Below are 20,494 nucleotides of genomic sequence, written 5' to 3'. Positions count from 1 at the left end.
CTTTCTCTTCAAGCCCAGTGAAAAGTTTAGCACAAGAGGCTGCTGAGGAAAAGGATGCAGTTCAATTCTTATTCAAAGCATCATCGAAATGGAAAGCAATTTAAGTAACAAGTGTTCTGATCTACACAGGTGACCATGACATGCTTGATGTAGCATCTTTAAGCCCTCTTCTCTCTTTGTGCTATCACACTAAATTTAGACATTTGCCCACCTACCAAGAAAAACTACACAGATAGAGACTTAAGCTGTTATTCAGGGATGCTCCACACTCTCTACTCCGGATTCCAAGACTTCCTGGGCCCACCTCTGGCCTACCATCCCTGCCTTACATCTCAGCCCTCCCTTTCTGTGCTCTTTACTTTGGCCAAATGATCATTTTCTAAACTGGTCCTACACTTTGCTGCTTCTGAGCATTTATTCATGAACACACTGCCTGGAATGCAGTAGGTGATCAATAAATATTTATTGATTCAGTGAAATAATTAAATGTCCATTCTCTCTGCTTAGAATGGTCCTCCCATCTTACTCCTTTCTTTTCTTTTGCAGGCTTTTTCCTTCAAAATCTAGTTCAAGTATTACCTACACTGAGATTACCCCAGATGGGGAAAAAAATTTCCCCCTCCCCACACAGCACTGTTTCTATCTCTTATGTACTTATTGCATTTTTCATTACCTTTATTTCTTGTCTCTCCTACTGGGTCACCAATTCCCATGGGGACCTGCATTATCTTTCTTTCTTTGTGTTCCTCACAGGGCCTGGCACAAATTGCAGACAGTAGGTATGGTTCACAAATACAGGGTGAGTAAATGAATATTGGTCTTTGAGGAAAAAAATGCCAGCATTTGCTCCATCTTGCTATCTCTTATGTTTAACTACAAAATGAACCCCCTTTTTTCTGCTAAGTGTGGGCAATTCAAGGGGATAGAAGACCTGTTATGGGTGAGAAGAGGCTGGCCCTGACAATAGGGACTCTTCTCCTCCAGGCCAGAAAGGCATCAGCAAAGGACAAGTCAGGGGGAAGGTGGAGTGAGTAGAGAGAGAGGTGGAGAGAGAAAAGCAGGCTGGACTAGAATATGGTGGAATGATGGTCTTTGAGCCATTGATCCTCTCAGAAACAGCAAACAAGAAAGTGACTTTTATTAAAATAGTCAGAAATTGTCAGGCACAGGTAACTTACAAGGCACTCTTAGGTGTCAAGTCACTGTTAGCGCCCTCACTTGACAGATGGGAGACAGACTCGAAGGGCTGCCCAAGGGTACTAACTGTACTGACTTAAGGTTTTAATTGGCTAAACATGCCTACTGCTGAGGCAATGTTCAGACCTCACTGGAACCTGAAAGCAGTGAGCTCCATAGTTTAGTCTGAATATTTTCACAGAGAAAATATTTTCTTCTCCTTCTTCTCTGAGAACTTGGCTAGGTTCCAACCTATGACCTTTCGGGTAAGGACTCCGGTTGACTAAACAATAATCGGGGAGACTTAGCACAGAAGCATCCCAGAGTGTACAGCCAAGCAGGAATCTCTGTTCTAAAGGAGATGCTCAAGCAGAGCTCCCTGAGAGAATGATGTCAATGGGCCTAGAGAGGACATGCTACTGTGCCAACCCATGAGTCACAGGCTAAAGGAGAAGGGAAAACAATGCAAGGGACAGGGGCAATTCAATGACTGCCCAAGTGAAGGACTACTGAGATGATCAAACCCAGCAGGGGCATCAGGCTGCCTGCTGTCTTCCCGCTAGCATGGTAAATGTGGCAGTATACCAGGGAGAACAAAGAACAGGGCTCTATGCTAGCCTTACCACTAATTAGCTGTATAATTAACCCCAGACAGTAAATTTACAATTTAAACCTCATCATCTACAAAAGGAAAAGTCAGTAAAAATGATCTAGAGGTCCTGTTCTAGCCCTGTTTATTTATGGGTAAATAAATGTATGCAATCTTGAAAGTCAGCCCTGATCCACAGGACCAATAAAACCTGAATAAAGGAAGTTGGAATAAGGACAAATAAAAATATTGACCCATACTCCAACATTACATTTTTGATAGCTTCCTCTGCCTCAGATACAAGTTGTATAGTTTTCTGGGTTTTTTTAAAGAATGAAAGAAAATGAAAACTACCAATTTGTTACAAATCAATTTTTACTTTTCCCCTGAAACTTCCCTCAGGTTTTCAATGTCATTTTGGGGGAAAAAAAAGAGGAGTTTTATGTTTTGCTGGGGAGGGGGGGAGATCATCTATCCTTATTTAATAGTCAAGTTATCACAGGGTCCTCAAGAATTCGTCCTTTGCCCTGAACCCTCATTTTCTCAGATGTGGAAAAGGGTTACTAGCGACTGGAATGTGAGTGATGGGCAGCGGGCCATCCTTCCGTGGACGCAGGCCAGGCTGGGTCTCTCAGTTGCAAGCTCTAAAAATATTCCTTGGCAGAGTTAAGTTCATTCAGTCAATGTGCAGTTGATGCAAGTGTTTAGCCTCAATCACAACCACATGCAGTGGTTGATATGCATGTGGTTGTAATATTTTGATATGTCCTGAGACAAGTTAGCTATGGTTCCGGTAGTCACTTAGTTATGAGGACAGCAATTAAGGAAAAGTGCACACAGAGTAACTCTGGGGATGATAGCTTCTTTACCACCAGATGGGGTTTGGAAAGCAGAATTCATCAGACTCCAGATCAGAGACCATGGAAATGTAGTGGCATACAGGTAGTATCTAGTTTCAAAATCTAGTGATTATTTTTAAAAATGGCCCTGAAAGGAGGGTTTTAAAACCACCCTCTTTAACATCAATTTTTCCGTATTTTATAATATGTCAAAATAATTGAGAATTCTGATAGACCTTCGGTATGTTTAGCTATGAGGTCCTATATACATTTAGTTTTTTCCATTTACGAATTGCAATAATTTCTCTAAAAGGACAAGAGGGTAAGGTGCCTCACCTTGATGATCTTTTCTACACCAGAAGAGCAGATCATGTAGGTGTGGGGGTTAAATCGGACCTGGTTCACAATAGACCGATGCCCTTTCAGCACCATGAAGGCTCCGTTGACCACCCTACCAATGCCACCTGGGAAGACAGAAGGAAACAAAAATCAAATGACGAAACAGATGGAAGTAAACAGGTTCCAGTAATGGCAAACAAACAGCTCTGAACCAGAGCCGAGATATTTTATTAACTATACCACCAGGAGAATGCTTAATCTTACAGATAAAGTTGCTATGGAAAGAAGGAAGATGAAATATCTCTCGGCATATGTGCTCTTACCAAGAGCCTTTATTTAGTCTTTAAGCATTGCCCACGCCCACCCACTGCAATTCCATTGTCAATGAAGCCACAGCCACTTAAAACATTTCTCAAGGTTTTGATCCCCAAGATAGAATCCAAGTGTTACCTTAAAAAAGGCCAGTCATAAGCAAAATGAGACCGAACTGCTTGAGAACAGGTGGCAGCTGAGCCAGGGACATGCAGAACCAGAAGCATGTAATTACTTAAACGCGCAAAAAAATCTCTGATCCAGTTGCCCTCATTTTCTATAATGAAAACAGCAAACAAAGCAAACAAACAAAAACCTCTGGGAAAATAATGGAGAAAATCCCTTCTTCACTCTGATGGCAGGGAGAACTAAGGATAAAGAAAGGAGATATGGGTCACTTTCATAATAAGCAGAGCCCAGGTATTGAGAATTAGAGAGTGTGGGCCTTAAATACACCATGTATGGAGGCCATTGATAGGAAAGCTGTATCTTAAGGACCATCCTGTAGGCTTTCTTCTTCAATGATGGCGAAAAGTACCAGAGGCCTAGAACTTATAGATGAAAATGTCATCATTTATGAACTCGGGACAATCTCAAAGGTTCAACTTCACTGGTAAGGGCATCACACTCACACAGAACAAATGCACCCAAGTTCTGAATAAGGTCACTTCTGAGCAGCCATCAACAGCTCAGTACACACCAACTGGCAAAACGTGATGCATACAGACACAAACAAATGAGTGCTCATTTATTTAAGCAATGAGTGCCTTCTTAGACCCTACCAGGAGCATGGCACCACTAGGGCACAAAGTACCATCACGCACTATCTCAGCTCCACACGCCTCCATCCCAGTCCCAACTCCACCTTGTTCAAACATTTATTCCAAACGTTTCTCATCTCAGTATCTGGAGGGAAAATGGCCAGAACAACATCCCTTTTCCAGAAATAATCTGGTTCTGCAGAAGGTGTCTTCTGCTTTTGGCCTCCTGACAATTCCTCCTTCACCTCTTCTGCCTCATGAAAGATATCCCTCTTTATTGACATGTACATATCTTTTTTTTTATGACAGCAAGAGGTTTCAGACTGTACTGATTTGCTCCTTGGTGGTGCCAACTTGGCTAGCACCAGGTGCTTACTCTACTTTGTGAGTGACAAAAATATCCTTTGCCTAAATTTTCCCCCATGTTTGACATTATTAATATTTGAATTATTCAGGATGGATAATGTATTTAGAGCCGTTCATATTTCAGCCCAACATCATCATGTTTGTTAATAAACTATAAAGGAGAAGAAAAGTAACTAGGACATAGGTGTGTTTTTATGGAGACAAAGGATTAGGAAAGGTTTAAGCACTAAAGGTAGGCTGCCTTGATGGGAACCCCTAGGCAGCCTGAGTGCACTAGGTTCCTAGGGTGGAGTGGGAGGAGGGGAAGGTAACCTGAGCCTAGTCAAAGTACAAAGAAACTTGAGAGAATTAAGGAAAAGGGATCCATGGGAATCTAAAACAGTTGTCTCAATACAGTGATCTCACCACCCCAAGGAGTTCCTTTGGGTGAGTTTCTTTTCTATATATGGTTGATTCAACAAGTAGCAGTCCTGCTCATGGATCTCTTCTGAATTCTACGTTTCCAACATCCTACTCCTATTCATACCCACGCTGGGGTGGTCACTAGCAAAGAAACTTACGGTTGAACCTAGTACCAATCTCTTGTTTAATCCTTCTGCCTCTAAGAAAAAGAATTTAAGTGACTCAGAGAACTTCAGTGACTTCTTTCAAGTAGCTAGTAAATGGCAGAGCCAGTATTTGAACCAGAGTCTGTTTGGTTGTAATGCCTAATATCGTTCCCTCTGTAACACTGGCATTTAAGAGATGAAAAGGTTTGAATAGGGGTGGAGTCAAAAGGTCATAACTGATTTCTAAATCCTTCTGGCAGTCATTGTACAAGTTGATTTTCTTTTTAAGTCCTAAATTTAAAAGAGGGGAAGAAGAAGATTCTATCCAATGGTATTGTGATTGCAAGCTCTACAGTATCAGCACAGGACATTTCATCACATTGCCAACACTGAATAGTCTATGAGAGTAGAAGTGGATCTCTTGCACACCCAGAACCTGGGGTGCAATGCCTGAACTAAAGCAGGAACTTAGTAAAACTAAAGCAGGTATCCATTGTTAAATGGATAGTGTTTCAGGAGAGGGCAATTCTAGAATAAGTACCACCAAAGGAGGACAGTTAGAAGGTCTCATGTCTTAAAGAATCAGCTACCAGAGAACTAAAGTTTATCAACTAAACCAATCTTTCTGTCAAAGATGACTTAGAATACAATTACGATAACTTTCAGATCTAAGGAATAACTGAAGGGTATCAATGCTTGAAAATTCAAACCATGGAAAAACTGTTTCTAATGCTCTTTCAAGCACTGTGACTTCATCTGGTTTCTCTTCTTGGCAGCAATTTTTTTTTTTTTTTTTTTTTTTTTGCGGTACGCGGGCCTCTCACTGTTGTGGCCTCTCCCGTTGAGGAGCACAGGCTCCGGACGCGCAGGCTCAGCGGCCATGGCTCACGGGCCCAGCCGCTCCGCAGCATGTGGGATCTTCCCGGACTGGGGCACGAACCCGTGTCCCCTGCATCGGCAGGCGGACTCTCAGCCACTGCGCCACCAGGGAAGCCCTTGGCAGCAATTTTTTAAAAAAATAAATTTATTTATTTTTGGTTGTGTTGGGTATTTGTTGTCGCACGCGGGCTTCCTCTAGTTGTGGCGAGTGGGGGCTACTCTTCATTGTGGTGCATGGGCTTCTCATTGTGGTGGCTTCTCTTGTTGCGGAGCAACAAGGCTCTAGGCACGCAGGCTCAGTAGTTGTGGTGCGCGGGCTCTAGAGTGCAGGGTCAGTAGTTGTGGCACATGGGCTTAGCTGCTCCGCGGCATGTGGGATCTTCCCAGACCAGGGCTTAAACCCGTGTCCCCTGCACTGGCAGGCGGATTCTTAACCACTGCGCCACCAGGGAAGTCCCTTGGCAACAATTTTAATAAGAAATTATTTCTCCTTCTTCCTACCCAAATGTGTACCCAGAAAATCTGAAAATGAAGAGGAAGTCAATAGAGCCAAGAGACAGAAGGTGAAAACAGGTACAGGAAGTATTGCTGCCATCTGTATAAGGTAACCCAGGCTGCGTACAGAGAATCATAGCAATGAATGGGCTTCAGAGAGGTTCTCTATAGTCCCTCTCCTGGTTTCCAGGTTTCAAGTAATTGAATACAGCTGCTACTGTACAGTTTACATACAATGATTCTTAGAGAATAGATGTTTTATCAGTTCTGGAGATTTGTATATACCAGATAAATTTCTTTAGTCTGAAATGGCTAATGTCAAGATGCCAATACCAGTACGACCTTGGGGCCTCCTCTCCTCCATTATCTAACCAGAGCCTGCTCATCAACAGGAGAATCGAGTTGGAAGAAGTTAGGTGGGGAATATTTTTGCCAAGAACTATATAACCGGGCTTCCCTGGTGGCGTAGTGGTTGAGAGTCCGCCTGCCGATGCAGGGGACATGGGTTTGTGCCCCGGTCCGGGAAGATCCCACATGCCACAGAGTGGCTGCGCCCGTGAGCCATGGCCGCTGAGCCTGTGCGTCCGGAGCCTGTTGCTCCGCAACGGGAGGGGCCACAACAGTGAGAGGCCCGCGTACCGCAAAAAAAAAAAAAAAAAAAAAAAAAAAAAAAAAAGACAGATATTGGTATAGGAAATGCTGGAAGCATGGGAAAACTTCATCTGGTAGCTCTAGACTCGAGTAGCAAACAAAAGCCTGCAGAACACAGTGATAGGGCAAGATGGGAAGCAAGGACATAAAGGAGTGGTACTACTTTGCAGGAAAAGAAGTCAAAAAATCAGGTAACAATGGTTATTGCCATGATGCAATGGACTTCAAATCTCTGTAATTACCTAGTCCTTCCCTAAGCAATAAGACTTGGGCTTGGTGATATTCACCAAAGAATCCAATGGTTAATTCAGTTCCCATCCTAACTCGTCTTATTTGACTTATTAGCAAGATTCAACAGAATTGCCTCCCCTTTGGCACACTTTTTTCACTGCCCTCCTAGGATCACCCTCTTTTGGTTTTCCTGCTACCTCACTGGTGACTCCTTGTTGATTTCCCTTTTTGGCTCTTCTCCCTGGCTTTTTTTTGGGGGGCTACTCAGCGCAGCATGCAGGATCTTAGTTCCCCGACCAGGGATTGAACCCATGTCCCCTGCAGTGGAAGTGCAGAGTCTCAACCACTGGACCACCAGGGAAGTCCCCTCCCTGCCTTCTTAACATGAGAATGCCTTAGCGCTCAGTTTTTGGTCCTCTTCTCTTAAACTACCTATACTTCACTCACTGCTGATCTCAGTCACTGGTGTTCTCATCCAGTCTGTGGCTTTAGATACTACCTATATGATATCAAAAAAATTTTTATCTCTAGTCCAGGTCTTTCTTGAACTCCAGACCTCCATACCTCTAACATCCAAAGTGTTTATTCAACAACTCTACCTGGTTGTTTAAGAGAGATATTAAACTCTACCTGCTCTCCCTTTCTCCCCCAATCTAATCTATTAGGAAATCCTGATAGCTTTACTTTAAAAAAAAAAAATTTATTTATTTAGGCTGTGACAGGTTTTAGCTGCGGCACGTGGGAACTTTGCTGCGGCATGCGGGCTTCTTAGTTGCAGCATGCATGTGGCATCTAGTTCCCCGACCAGGGATCGAACCCGGGCCCCTTACATTGGGAGTGTGGAGTCTTAGCCACTGGACCACCAGGGAAGTACCCCCTCCCCCTTTTTTGGCTTTACTTTCAAAATATATCTAGATTTCAACCCCTATTACCTTGGTTCAAGCCACCACCACAGCTCACCTGTGTGAGAGAATCCTACTAGTTCTCCTCATTTCTACCCTTGGCAGCCCCACTCCCACTATCTACCCTCAACTCAGTAGTCAGAGTGATGCTGTTAAAATAAGTCAGATCATGTCAATCCTCTGCTCAAAATTCTCTAATGGCTCCCCACGTCACTCACAATAAAAGCCTACATGATTGGACACCCCTATACCCCATTTATCTCTATGACTAAGCCCTACTATTCTCCCCTCAGGCACATTCTCACTTCAAAACCTTCATACTGGTTCTACCTGAAATGCACTTATCCCAGATTTCTGCAAGGCTCTCTCACCAATTTGAGGTTTTGTTCAAATGTGACCTCCTCAGTGAGGACTATACTGAATATCCTATCTAAAATTACATTTCCCTAACTCTGTTCCCGTACCACTTCCTATCCCCCTTATTCTCTATTTTTTCTTTCTCCAAAGCACTTCTAACCTTTTAAACATACTATATAATTTACTGTATCTATTGTTAATTGTCTGTTTCCCCTGCTAGAATGTAAGCTCCATGATGGCAGGGCTCTTTTGTTCTGCTGTATCCTAAGCCTCTAGAACAGTCTCTACCTAGTACATGGTAAATTTTCAACAAGTATCTGATGAATGAATGAAAAGGTGTGAGTGTATTAGACTGTGGAATATAAGCATGCAGGAAAGAACCCAATCTCCATTAGTGGGCTTCACCATCCAACATGCGGATTACCCAAGTGTCTTTCTCCATCTTCCTGCTGTCAATTTTGTGTGTTTCTTTTATTGTGTTTTGACTATAGTTAAGAGCAGAGAAATAAAGTAGCTAAGATCCTACCTATCCTTCACAGTCCTCTGAAATGCTAGTTCCATGAAAACTTCACTGATCCCCCGAATCTCTTCAAGCCCTCCTTAATTATCTTTTTTTATAGGCTTTGGAATCCATTTTTAAATTTAGTGTGCACATACACACATACCCTTTTCTCATCCCTCTTAGATTGGAAGTTCTTGGAAGGCAAGAAAGTATTCATTTTTCAATCACCCATAGGATTTGCATAATGTTTTATCTAAGGATACTCAGTAAATGAACAAATTAAAGTAAATCTCATTATTTCCTCTGGAACAAGGCTTGAAGCAGAAGGCTAAAGCTGTTATCTACCAAAAGGAGGTTTGGTAAGTACCTGTCCAGGCAATTAATCTATTTCATTCCTGACTCCACTGGTAGAGTTAATGAGGAGCCATGAGGGGCAAGGGACTCTTTCTTTTCCTCACATATCTAAAAGAGTTGTCCAAACAACCTCTTAGTAATTCCAAAAGGCCCTAGTGAACACTCCCAGGGCTCCAAGTTTCAAACCATAAAGAGAAATACAATCAGGGTACTGACAATACAGAGAGAGCAGTGGCTGCCTCCTGGGGATCCTGTAACCACTTAAGAGTTAAGAAAAGCCAGATGGGACAGTCAGTGCTGTCAGTAAAGCTCAAAGAGCTCCACAGACAGCAATGCTTAATTGTACAAAAAAAGTCAATTACACTAAGTTCTTCTTTCATCTGTACTTCACATGTGTTTGCAACCAACTACTTGTGGCCAATTAAAAACAGCTGTTCTTCCTATTACATGGGAGGAAAAAGCAGATGCCCAGGCCTAACTCACTGAGAGTAAATGCATGTCTAGAAAAAGGAGGAGAGACAGAGCAGGCACACGTATGCAGGCCCATGGAAATACATTTACAGCTGTTTCCAGCCGACTTCAACAGCCTACTGTCAGTGGGGGATGGCTGCAGTGACCTGGCAGTGAAGCTGCATGTTTTCCCCTCTATTCAGGGAAAAAACTGTCGTATGACTTCCCCCCTCTTAAACTACTGATGAGTCAAGAGCAGCCTTCATGCAAGAAAAACTCAACTGACCATTCAGGAGGGCACCAGATGAGCACCATGGCTTGGTCTCTAAGGAGTTTTTCAGAGGAAAGTTAAAAGGGAGAAAGCTTTTAAAATGAGGAATAGCAACATTTAGTAGCTACTGAGCACCCTCACAATATCCCTAAGAAAGCAGATATTATTACTACCGTTGTTATTGTTTGCATTGTTAATATTCTTATTTTACAGATGAAGAAAGTTTGGCAAGATTAAACAATTTTTCCAAAGCCTCCAACTAAGAGACGAATGCATCAGGAATTTAAACCCAGGCCTACCAACTCTATTACATTATGCTTCTTTCCATAAATAGTAAGGTCTTAGTGTAGAGGCATATCTCAGGGGAAGCAATTCTATCAGTGAAAACCCTAAAGTCCTTTCCAACAAGAATTAGGGAAAAGGGAAGGAAAAGGCCGTATGAATATTTTCCAAAGACACCAACATCTACCAAATGTAAACCCATTACGTCTATTACCTAGGTTACTAGGCAGCAATGCTCTGGAAATTATGGATCTATGGGCATTGATCTTACACACAGCAGCAACAATGTCTTACATTTGAAAGCACCTAGTTTTCAGAAAGCCTCCAAGGCTGTTAAGTCATCCACGATATGAGGTGGTAGGGCGGGGGGTGGAGGTAGCAATTTTACAGAAGAAACTGAGACTCAGACAACTGCTGTTATATAACCTGCCTAGAATCACTCAATCATTTGGTTACTGGAAGTACTGCAGACTTGAATCCAGGTATGATCTTAAGCCTAACGCTCCTTCCCATACACCATACTGGCTCTATAGATAACGGCCAGCCTGTTTATTTTATCTTCAGAATTATCACATAGAAACAGATGCTCTTCCTACGTACTTCGTAGGTGTAAAATATATTCTGATGGGCTTTTTCTTTGCTACAGCAAAATCCCCAGTTCCTTCCTCTGATTTTTAAAGAGATTTTGAGAAATGAGTAATTATTTGACATCAACTAAAAAAATTGAGCCTAATCCTCCAGGTAGGAAGTTTTACAGTGGGTATTAGTTCTTACATCTTGAAATGATTGAGGAAGCCCTATGTGAATTACTTAGCCAACTGGCTAATTCTGTGTTGTTTATATAATAAATAAACTTCATCTCTTTAGAGTTTGTGTAGCAAAAAAATTTCTCCAGTGACTGTCAGTCTTTCTGAACAGGAGAATGGAGAAGAAAAAGATGCTCTTGCTTGTGGCTCACACTGAGAAGCACACAGCAGGTATTCAATAAATGCAGATTGCGTGTCATCTGATTATGCCATTAAGGCATATAACAACAAGCCAGCTTCCTCCCATAGCCTGCCTCAGTATCTTACTTTCAACTGGCATGAACAGAGAGAGCGAGCACAGCCTTTTCCAGATTTGTTTAAGTCAAAATGGCAGTAGATTAGATGAGGAATTTCCTGACAGATTTTTCGTTATCTAAGCATTCAAAGCTAGAACTCAAGGCCACATTTAGCCCTTTTATGTTATGTTTGGCTTGCTGAACCTTTCTAAATGTTTTTAAAAACTATGAATTGCCAACATTTAAAAATAGAGAGCCTACATATAAGAACTTTCTAATCACTGGAGTTGCCCTGGGGCAACAAGCACCCTATCATGGGGGGCAACCTAGCAGAGGGTTTAAGTTATTCCTAAATAAAAGTGTACTTTAATATATGTAAGTTATAACTCAAAAAAAAATTATTGTGGGGATATGTATGCGAACAGAAAATTCTACAGACCACTGATCTGGACTAAATACATGCAGCATGTGAATGCTTCTGCTGGGATATCATGTTTTCATTTTTATTCATTTAAGAAAATTTTATTTCTTTTGTGATCTATTCTTTGTCCAATGTTTATTCACTGATTTTTTTTTCTTTTTTCATCAAGGAGTATAAAAAGGATACAGAAAACAGCATAAAAAGTATAGTTTAGGGGCTTCCCTGGTGGTGCAGTGGTTGGGAGTCCGCCTGACGATGCGGGGGATGCGGGTTCGTGCCCCAGTCCGGGAGGGTCCCACATGCTGCGGAGCGGCTGGGCCCGTGGGCCATGGCCGCTGGGCCTGCACGTCTGGAGCCTGTGCTCCGCGGCGGGAGAGGCCACGGCAGTGAGAGGCCCGCGTACCGCAAAAAAAAAAAAAAAAAGTATAGCTTAATGAAGTTTTTTAACGTGAACACCTGTATAACCAACACCCAGGTCTCAAGAAATGGAATTTTTCCTGGCCATTCAGAGGCCTCTATATGCTTCATTCCTATTACAACCCCTTCCCTCCCCTAAAGAAATCATTATCCTGACTTGCACATTAATCGCTTCCCTGCTTTTTAAAATAATTTTATTCATCCAAGTATGCATTCCTAAATACTTTATTTATTTATTTATTCTTGGGTCACACCGTGCAGCTTGTGGGATCTTAGTTCCCCGACCAGGGATCGAACCTGGGCCTTCGGCAGTGAAAACTCGGAGTCCTAACCACTGGACAGCCAGGGAATTCCCTTCTAAATACTTTAGTTTTGCCTGTTTTTTGTTTTAATATATCTTTTGGGTTTCTTATACAATAGATTTTCTCCTGTCCATCCTTCCTTTTCTCACCAAAATGTAAATACTTGTTGAAGAACACAGATCATTTGACCTATATCCTCACAACGTAGTACAGAACACTCCTCTGTCCTCTGTGCTACCTGCAAGTTGAAAGCTGGATCCTGAGGTTTGATTAGATTCAGGGTTATTTTATTTTGCAAGACCTTAGGCACCATTGTGTTTCTTCATCAGGAGACTCTTAATGTCTAGTTGTCTTTCTTTTTGTGATGTGAACAGCTGTAGATGCTCAATGTTTAGAGGCATTAATTCACTGAGGGCTGCTAAATGATTATATTAAAATTCTACAATTTCTTTTTTCTAAAATGTCTTCTATTTTACCTATAATTTTGAAAGATATTTTCCCTGGATTCTAGGTTCCCTAGAATTCTAGGTTGGCAGGTTTTAATTCTTTAAGCACTTTAGGGATATCATTCTACTATATTCTGGCTTCCATAATTTGACCATCAATCTTATTGTTGCTTATTTACAGGTAATTTGTCCATTTTCTCAGACTGCTTTTGGGCTTTTTCTCATTATCTTTCATTTTCAACAGTCTGACATGATATGCCTAGGTGTGTTGTATTTATTTATTCCGCTTCTGGTTACTGAGTTTCTTGAATCTGAGAATTGGCATATTTCATTTGTTCTGGAAACTTTCAGTCATTATCTCTTCATATATTGCTCTGCTTCACTTTCTCTCTCTTATCCTTCTGGGATTCCAATTTCATATGTTAGATCACCTGTGTCCCACTTGTCTCTTACACTCTCTGCTTTGCTTTTTCCATTCTCCATTCTTATCGTCCTTCAGTTTGAATGTCTTTTATTGACCTGTCTTCTATTCACCAAGCCTGTCCTCTCAAGGTTAAACAAATCAAAAAATTCTTAGTTTTAGACATATTTTTCAGTTCTACATGATTTTTTTTTCTAGGTAGATTCCAATTCTCTGTTGAAATTATCCATCTTTTTATCCATTTTGTCCATCCATCATTTCTATTTTCTTTATCACATTTACAGTATTTCAAGTTCCTGACTGTTTGACTTCAATATTTAGATTATATTGTGGGTTGGCTTCTTTTGATTACTGACCACATTTTCATGTCTCATAATTTTTTTATTGTATGCTGGACATTGAGGATAAAGAACCATGGAGACTGCTATGGACTGAACTGTGTCTCTTGCAAATTCGTATGTTGAAGCCCCAACTCCCAATGTGACTATTTGGAGAGAGGGGCTTTAAGGAGATAATTAAGGTTAAACAAAGTCATAAGGGAAGGATTCTAATCCAATAAGACTGACGTCCTCATAAGAAGAGGAAGGGACACCAGCGATGTATGTACACAGAGAAAAGGCCATGTGAGAACACAATGAGGAGGCAGTCATCTGCAAGCCAAAGGAGAGAGGCCTCAGGAGAAATCGAACTTCTCAGAACCTTGATATTGAACATCTAGCCTCCAGAACTGTGAGAAAATATGGTTCTGATGTTTACAGTCTGTGGGATTTTGTTATGGCAGCCCTAGCAAACTAATAGAGAGATGAAAGCTGTTTCCTCCATATGCATTTACCCATTCCACTCTTGAGAAAAGAAGGGGCTGATCACCCTCAATCCAATAAGAAGGAACCAGGTCAGCACTGGGTTGAATAAGTCTACTTCTTCTTTTTTTAAAAATACTTATTTGGCTGCATCTGTTCTTAGCTGTGGCACGTGCGATCTTCGTTGCGGCATGCAGGATCTTTCGTTGTGGCGCGAGGGCTTCTCTCTAGTTGTGGCACGGTGGCTCTTTAATTGTGGCGTGTGGGCTTAGTTGCCCCACGGCAAGTGGGATCTTAGTTCCCTGACCAGGGACTGAACCCGCATCCCCTGCATTAGAAGGCAGATTCTCAACCACTGGACCACCAGGGAAGTCCCAAGTCTACTTCTGGTTTCAAATGTCTCAAAGGCAAGACCTGTGGCGTGCTTGTTGCAGATCTCTTCCACTAATGGAAGTTCGTGTCCTACTTACGTACCAGGAGATTGTAGGATATTACACTCGGCCTTTCTGGCCCAGCTCCATCCTCAAGTGTAGTCCTTTTGGACTTTTGATGGAGAGCCTGTCAAACCTCTGTTCTCTGCTCTGAACATTCTGTTCTTTGGAGGTTTTAATCTTACCTCTTTATCATCCTTTCCCAAGTAGGTTCAAAATGCCCTGTGGAGCAGGACCTTCCCACTAGGGGAACTTTGTCTCCTAAGCACTGTATACTGTGGGCATTTCATTCTGCTTTCCAGCCTAGCCCCCTAGCTCCCAGGGCAACCCCAGCACCCAGCAAATGTCCTATAGGGAAGACTGGTCATGCGTTCGGGGTTCCTCTAGAATCCAGTCTATCCTATCAACACATGTGGCCATCGAAAACTCTGATTTCTTTTGACCCTGGTAGAGTCTGTCCATGGCAGCCCAAACTACAGCCTGTGCATAGATGCCCTCAGGAAAGAACATGGCCAGCACCTTCTGCTCAGTTAGGAAGGGCTCTTCCTTCTTCTGAACTTCAGTTCTCCTCACAGACTTTGTAACCACAGCTCTCTGACATCTTTAAAAATATGGCTTTTGTAATTTGATTTTTGTACTTATTGCAATAGGAGCTACCTACTGCATCCTATGTGGAATCTGACGTCTAACAATTTATTTTTTAATAGAAATTTTATATCATTCCCTTTTCCTCCTTGAAATAATATTTCTACTTTATCTACCTCCCCCCAAATTTCAACCTAATATATTTTAATGAAAATCTATCATAGTTTCACCAATAAAAATATAATTACAAACTTAAAATTTTCTTTATTTACTGTGACTGTAAGGCTCTAAGTGCTAACATTTCTGTATTGGATTTGAGTTACCATTACAATACTTACTGGAACACAATTGATCAAAACAGATATACTTTTAATGCTTTATAAAAACCAATTATTATAAAAAGGAGCAATTTATTGTAAGTGCATAAGAAGATAAGGTAGAAGATGGTGGAGGGTTGGGTTATAGCCCTATGATTAAAGGATACTTCAGCTTTTTTGGCATCTTAGAGGTTTTTACACCTTAGGGCAATGCACCATGCCAAGGTTCAAGTGGCCAGAAATTTCTGGAGTACTTCCAATTTTCTGGTGTTTTTTGTTTGTCTGCTTGTTTGTTTGTTTTTCTGTAAAGTGGGGGAAGGACAAAGGGAAAAGGGGAGGTGGGAAAGGACAATACACATGGAATTTGAGAATCTAGAAATGGATTCCTTTAAACCAGCTGTGCCTATACAATCCTTGGAAGGTCCAGGCACCCATTTCGCAGTTTTGATACTGGAATCCTAAATCAGCTATGAGGGTCCCTGCCAACCCAGAGACTGCATACCCATCTACATATAAAGACAGCCTAACAGTGGCCTGTACCCTAAGTCAGTACAGAAATCAGCAGGAGGTGAAAAAATCTACAATACTACTGCTAATTCTTTCCCCTTCTCTCAATACAAACATGAAAAAGATTCCAGAGGACAGTCCTGGGGGAGCTGATGATCCACTTTCTGTTTTAAAAGCCACACTGACTTAATAATGAAAAGCTTTTCAAGATCAGGTAAAAGATACAATTAAGCCCATAGGTTATTTCTCAGCTAATCAATCTAGGACTTACGGGGGTGGGAGACTTAATACAGAACTATCTCTAGTGCTGGAACATCACTTTTTGTTCAGATAGACTGTTGCTGTCCCATCTGGTAGTGCTTCAAAGGTAAGATGCTTCACTCATGCTTTCCAAATTCCAGAAGGGGAAAAAGGTCTTTTGTAACTTGTTTAGTAACCAGACCACAGCAACAGGATAGTTTCCAAAAGTAAGCCTCGACAAGTTTTGAAAGGCAGATGTTTGGTAACAATATTGTTAATTCAGCAATAGGCAAGCCAACAACTTTCCTAGACTCTGAGCACTAGACACATCTTGTGTAATATAATCAGCACAGTCCTCTATTACTTTCCTGATGGCCATTTTCCAGTTTGATGCCATGTATCACCTGGAGCAGATGGCTGTACTGAGCTGTCCTGAGAACAAAAAATAGACATTTTTCTACCAGTAGGAAGCAACCAGTGTAACACTCATCTGAGCACGTGAGGACACTATTATCAAGAATGAAGAGGGCTTCCCTGGTGGCGCAGTGGTTGAGAGTCCGCCTGCCAATGCAGGGGACACAGGTTTGTGCCCTGGTCCGGGAATATCCCACATGCCGCGGAGCGGCTGGGCCTGTGAGCCATGGCCACTGAGCCTGCGCGTCCGGAGCCTGTGCTCCGCGACGGGAGAGGCCACAACAGTGAGAGGCCCACGTATCGCAAAAAAAAAAAAGAATGAAGAATGGTCCGCACTGCCTGAAAGCTCAGATGGCCTAGGTCCAAATTTATGGAAAGTAGCAGGCTCTTTTTCAGAATACATCTAGAGCAAAAGCAGAAATATTTCTTCCTAATTTCTCTCATGTCTGGGGTTAGCCAAACTCCAGGGAGTATATCTGTCCATCAACAAAGAAAGTTTCCCTTTACCTAACATCACCAGGGAGGCTAAAAGAAAGGCAGAGGCCCTACCAACTGTTTGTAGAGTCATAAGCAGGAATGTGCACATGAATAATAAAGGAAAAGCATGTAAAAAGCAAGGTAATAATACTCCAAGTGTGAAACAGGAGAGAGGAAAATGGACATAAAGGAGATCTATGAAGTCTAAAGAAAAGTTCTTAGGAGGAAAAAAAGCTGAGCATGATTATGTCAGATAAGAGTATGCATGAAGGTTATAGCTAAATTTGGCTCCTAATTTTTATTTTAAAATTTACTTTGGTCACTTTCCAAAAACTTTTTTGTATTAAAAGAGAAATATCTTCCTCTACTGCTAAAGATCTGCCCTTTCAGGGCACAGCACGCAGGAGGTCAATAGAGCCAACATTAGCAGCAGGTTCACACTCGGGATACACTCACCTGCTTCTGGATCTGCAGGAATTCTCCACATGTACAGGTTGAAGTCATCAGAGCCTGAAAGGATATACTGTTGGGACAAAAAAAATCTATTTATTACTTATGTATTGATTGATAATCTATCTACCTATCTACCTATACAGAAAAAGGTTTTTAAAAATAAACAAGATAAATGAACATATATTCATAGGGCACCACAGAGCAAACACTCTCTTAAAAGTATTTGCAAATCAAAAGGCTAACTGGCTAAAACTTGGCAACAACCAAACAACCTGATTTAAAAATGGGCAAAAATGGGCAAAGGACTTGAACAGACATTTCTCCAAAGAAAATATACAAATCGCCAATAATGTGAAAAGATGTTTAACATCACTGATCATTATGGCAATGAAAATGAAAACCACAATGAGGTACCACGTCACACCCATTAGGATGGCGATTACCAAAAAGCAAACAAACAGAAAACAAGCGTTGGTGAGGAGGTGGAGAAGTTGGTACCCACTGCGCATTGCTGGTGGGACTATATAATGGTGCACACACTGTGGAACACAGTATAGAGATTCTGCAAAAAGTTAAACATAGAACTACCATATAACCCAGAAATTCTACTCCTAGGTATATGTCAAAGAATTGAAAGCAGGGACTAGAGATATCTGTACACCAATGTTCAGAGCAGAAGGCTCACAACAGCCAAACAAACTAAATGTTCATCAATGGATGAACACATAAACAAAATGTGGTATATATCCATACAATGGAATATTATTTAGCCTTAAAAACGAAATTCAGACACATGCTACAACATGGGTAAAACTTGAAGACATTATGCTAAGTGAAATAAGCCATATACAACAAGACAAACGTTGTATGATTCAACTTACATGAGGAACCAAGAGTAGTCAAATTCATAGAGACAGAAAGCAGAATGGTAGTTGCCAAGGACTGGGGGTAAGGGAGAAATGGGCAGCTACTCTTCAACGAGTACAGAGTTTCACTTTGGGAAGATGAAACAGTTCTGGAGATGGACAGTTGTGATAGTTACACAACAATGTGAATGTACTTAATGCCACGAAGCTGTACATTTTAAAATGGTTTTAGTGGTAAGTTCCATGTTATGTATATTTTACCACAATTTTTCAAAAAAAATTTTTTTGAATTTTATTTTTTTATACAGCAGGTTCTTATTACCCATTTTATACATATTAGCGTATATATGTCACTCCCAGTCTCCCAATTCATCACACCACGCCCCACCCCCCAGCCCGCCACTTTCCCCCCTTGGTGTCCATACGTTTGTTCTCTACATCTGTGTCTCAATTTCTGCCCTGCAAACCATTCAACTGTATCATTTTTCTAGGTTCCACATATATGTGTTAATATATGATATTGGTTTTACTCTTTCTACCTTACTTCACTCTGTATGACAGTCCCTAGATCCATCCACGTCTCTACAAATGACCCAATCTCCTTCCTTTTTATGGCTGAGTAATATTCCACTGTATATATATACCACAACTTCTTTATCCATTCCTCTGTCGAGAGGCATTTAGGTTGCTTCCATGACCTGGCTACTGTAAATAGTGCTGCAATGAACACCGGGGTGCATGTGTCTTTTTGAGTTATCAGTTTCTCTGGGTATATGCCCAATAGTGGGATTGCTGGGTCATATGGTAATTCTATTTTTAGTTTTTTAAGGACCCTCCATACTGTTCTCCATAGTTGCTGTAACAATTTACATTCCCACCAACAGTGGAAGACAGCTCCCTTTTCTCCACACCCTCTCCAGCATTTGTTGTTTGTAGCATTTCTGATGATGCCCATTCAAACTGGTGTGAGGTGATACCTCATTGTAGTTTCGATTTGCATTTCTCTAATGATTAGTGATGTTGAGCAGCTTTTCATGTGCTTCTTGGCCATCTGTATGTCTTCTTTGGAGAACTGTCTATTTAGGTCTGTCTTCTGCCCATTTTTCGATTGGGTTGTCTGTTTTTTTAATATTGAGCTGCATGAGCTGTTTATATATTTTGGAGATTAACCTTTTGTCCATTGATTCTTTTGCAAATATTTTCTCCCATTTTGAAGGTAGTCTTTTCGGCTTGTTTGTAGTCTCCTTCACTGTGCAAAAGCTTTTAAATTTCATTATGTCCCATTTGTTTATTTTTGTTTTTATTTCCATTACTCTAGGAGGTGGATCAAAAAAAGATCTGGCTGTGATTTATGTCAAAGAGTGTTCATCCTATGTTTTCCTCTAAGAGTTTTATAGTGTCCAGTCTTACATTTAGGTCTCTAATCCATTTTGAGTTTATTTTTGTGTACGGTGTTAGGGAGTGTTCTAATTTCATTCTTTTACATGTAGCTGTCCAGTTTTCCCAGCACCACTTATTGAAGAGACTGTCTTTTCTCCATTGTATATCCTTGCCTCCTCTGTGATAGATTAGTTGACCACAGGTGCGTGGGTTTATCTCTGTGCTTTCTATCCTGTTCCATTGATCTGTATTTCTGTTTTTGTGCCAGTACCATATTGTCTTGATTACAGTAGCTTTGTAGTATAGTCCGAAGTCAGGGAGTCTGATTCCTCCAGCTCCGTTGTTTTCCCTCAAGACTGCTTTGCCCATTCGGGGTCTTTTGTGTCTCCATGCAAATTTTAAGATTTTTTGTTCTAGTTCTGTAAAAAATGCCATTGGTAATTTGACAGGGATTGCATTGAATCTGTAGATTGTTCTTCTTTCTCTAGTTCCTTTAGGTGTAAGGTTAGATTGTTTATTTGAGACTTTTCTTGTTTCTTGAGGTAGGCTTGTCTTGCTATAAACTTCCCTCTTTGAACTGCTTTTGCTGCATCCCATAGGTTTTGGATCGTCTTGTTTTCACTGTCATTTGTCTCTAGGTATTTTTTTATTTCCTCTTTCATTTCTTCAGT

General features: G+C 41.2%; 1 protein-coding gene across 1 annotated transcript in view; it reads right to left on the bottom strand.

Annotated features, from left to right (window-relative positions):
* The window catches only part of DCAF5 (DDB1 and CUL4 associated factor 5), a 97,299-nt gene that overhangs the window by 7,116 nt on the left and 69,689 nt on the right, over positions 1-20,494 (bottom strand). The window contains exons 7-8 of the mRNA XM_060004345.1: positions 17,581-17,647; positions 2,941-3,068 (exon numbers count right to left, since the gene is read on the bottom strand). Coding sequence (XP_059860328.1) covers positions 2,941-3,068; positions 17,581-17,647 — 195 coding nt within the window. The remainder of the gene's footprint in view (positions 1-2,940; positions 3,069-17,580; positions 17,648-20,494) is intronic.

The sequence above is a fragment of the Delphinus delphis genome, chromosome 2 (genome assembly GCF_949987515.2).
Source record: "Delphinus delphis chromosome 2, mDelDel1.2, whole genome shotgun sequence".
In the NCBI taxonomy this organism is placed as follows: domain Eukaryota; kingdom Metazoa; phylum Chordata; class Mammalia; order Artiodactyla; family Delphinidae; genus Delphinus; species Delphinus delphis.
Note: the sequence above shows the minus strand (reverse complement) of the source record. Positions and strands in the feature narration are given on the sequence as shown.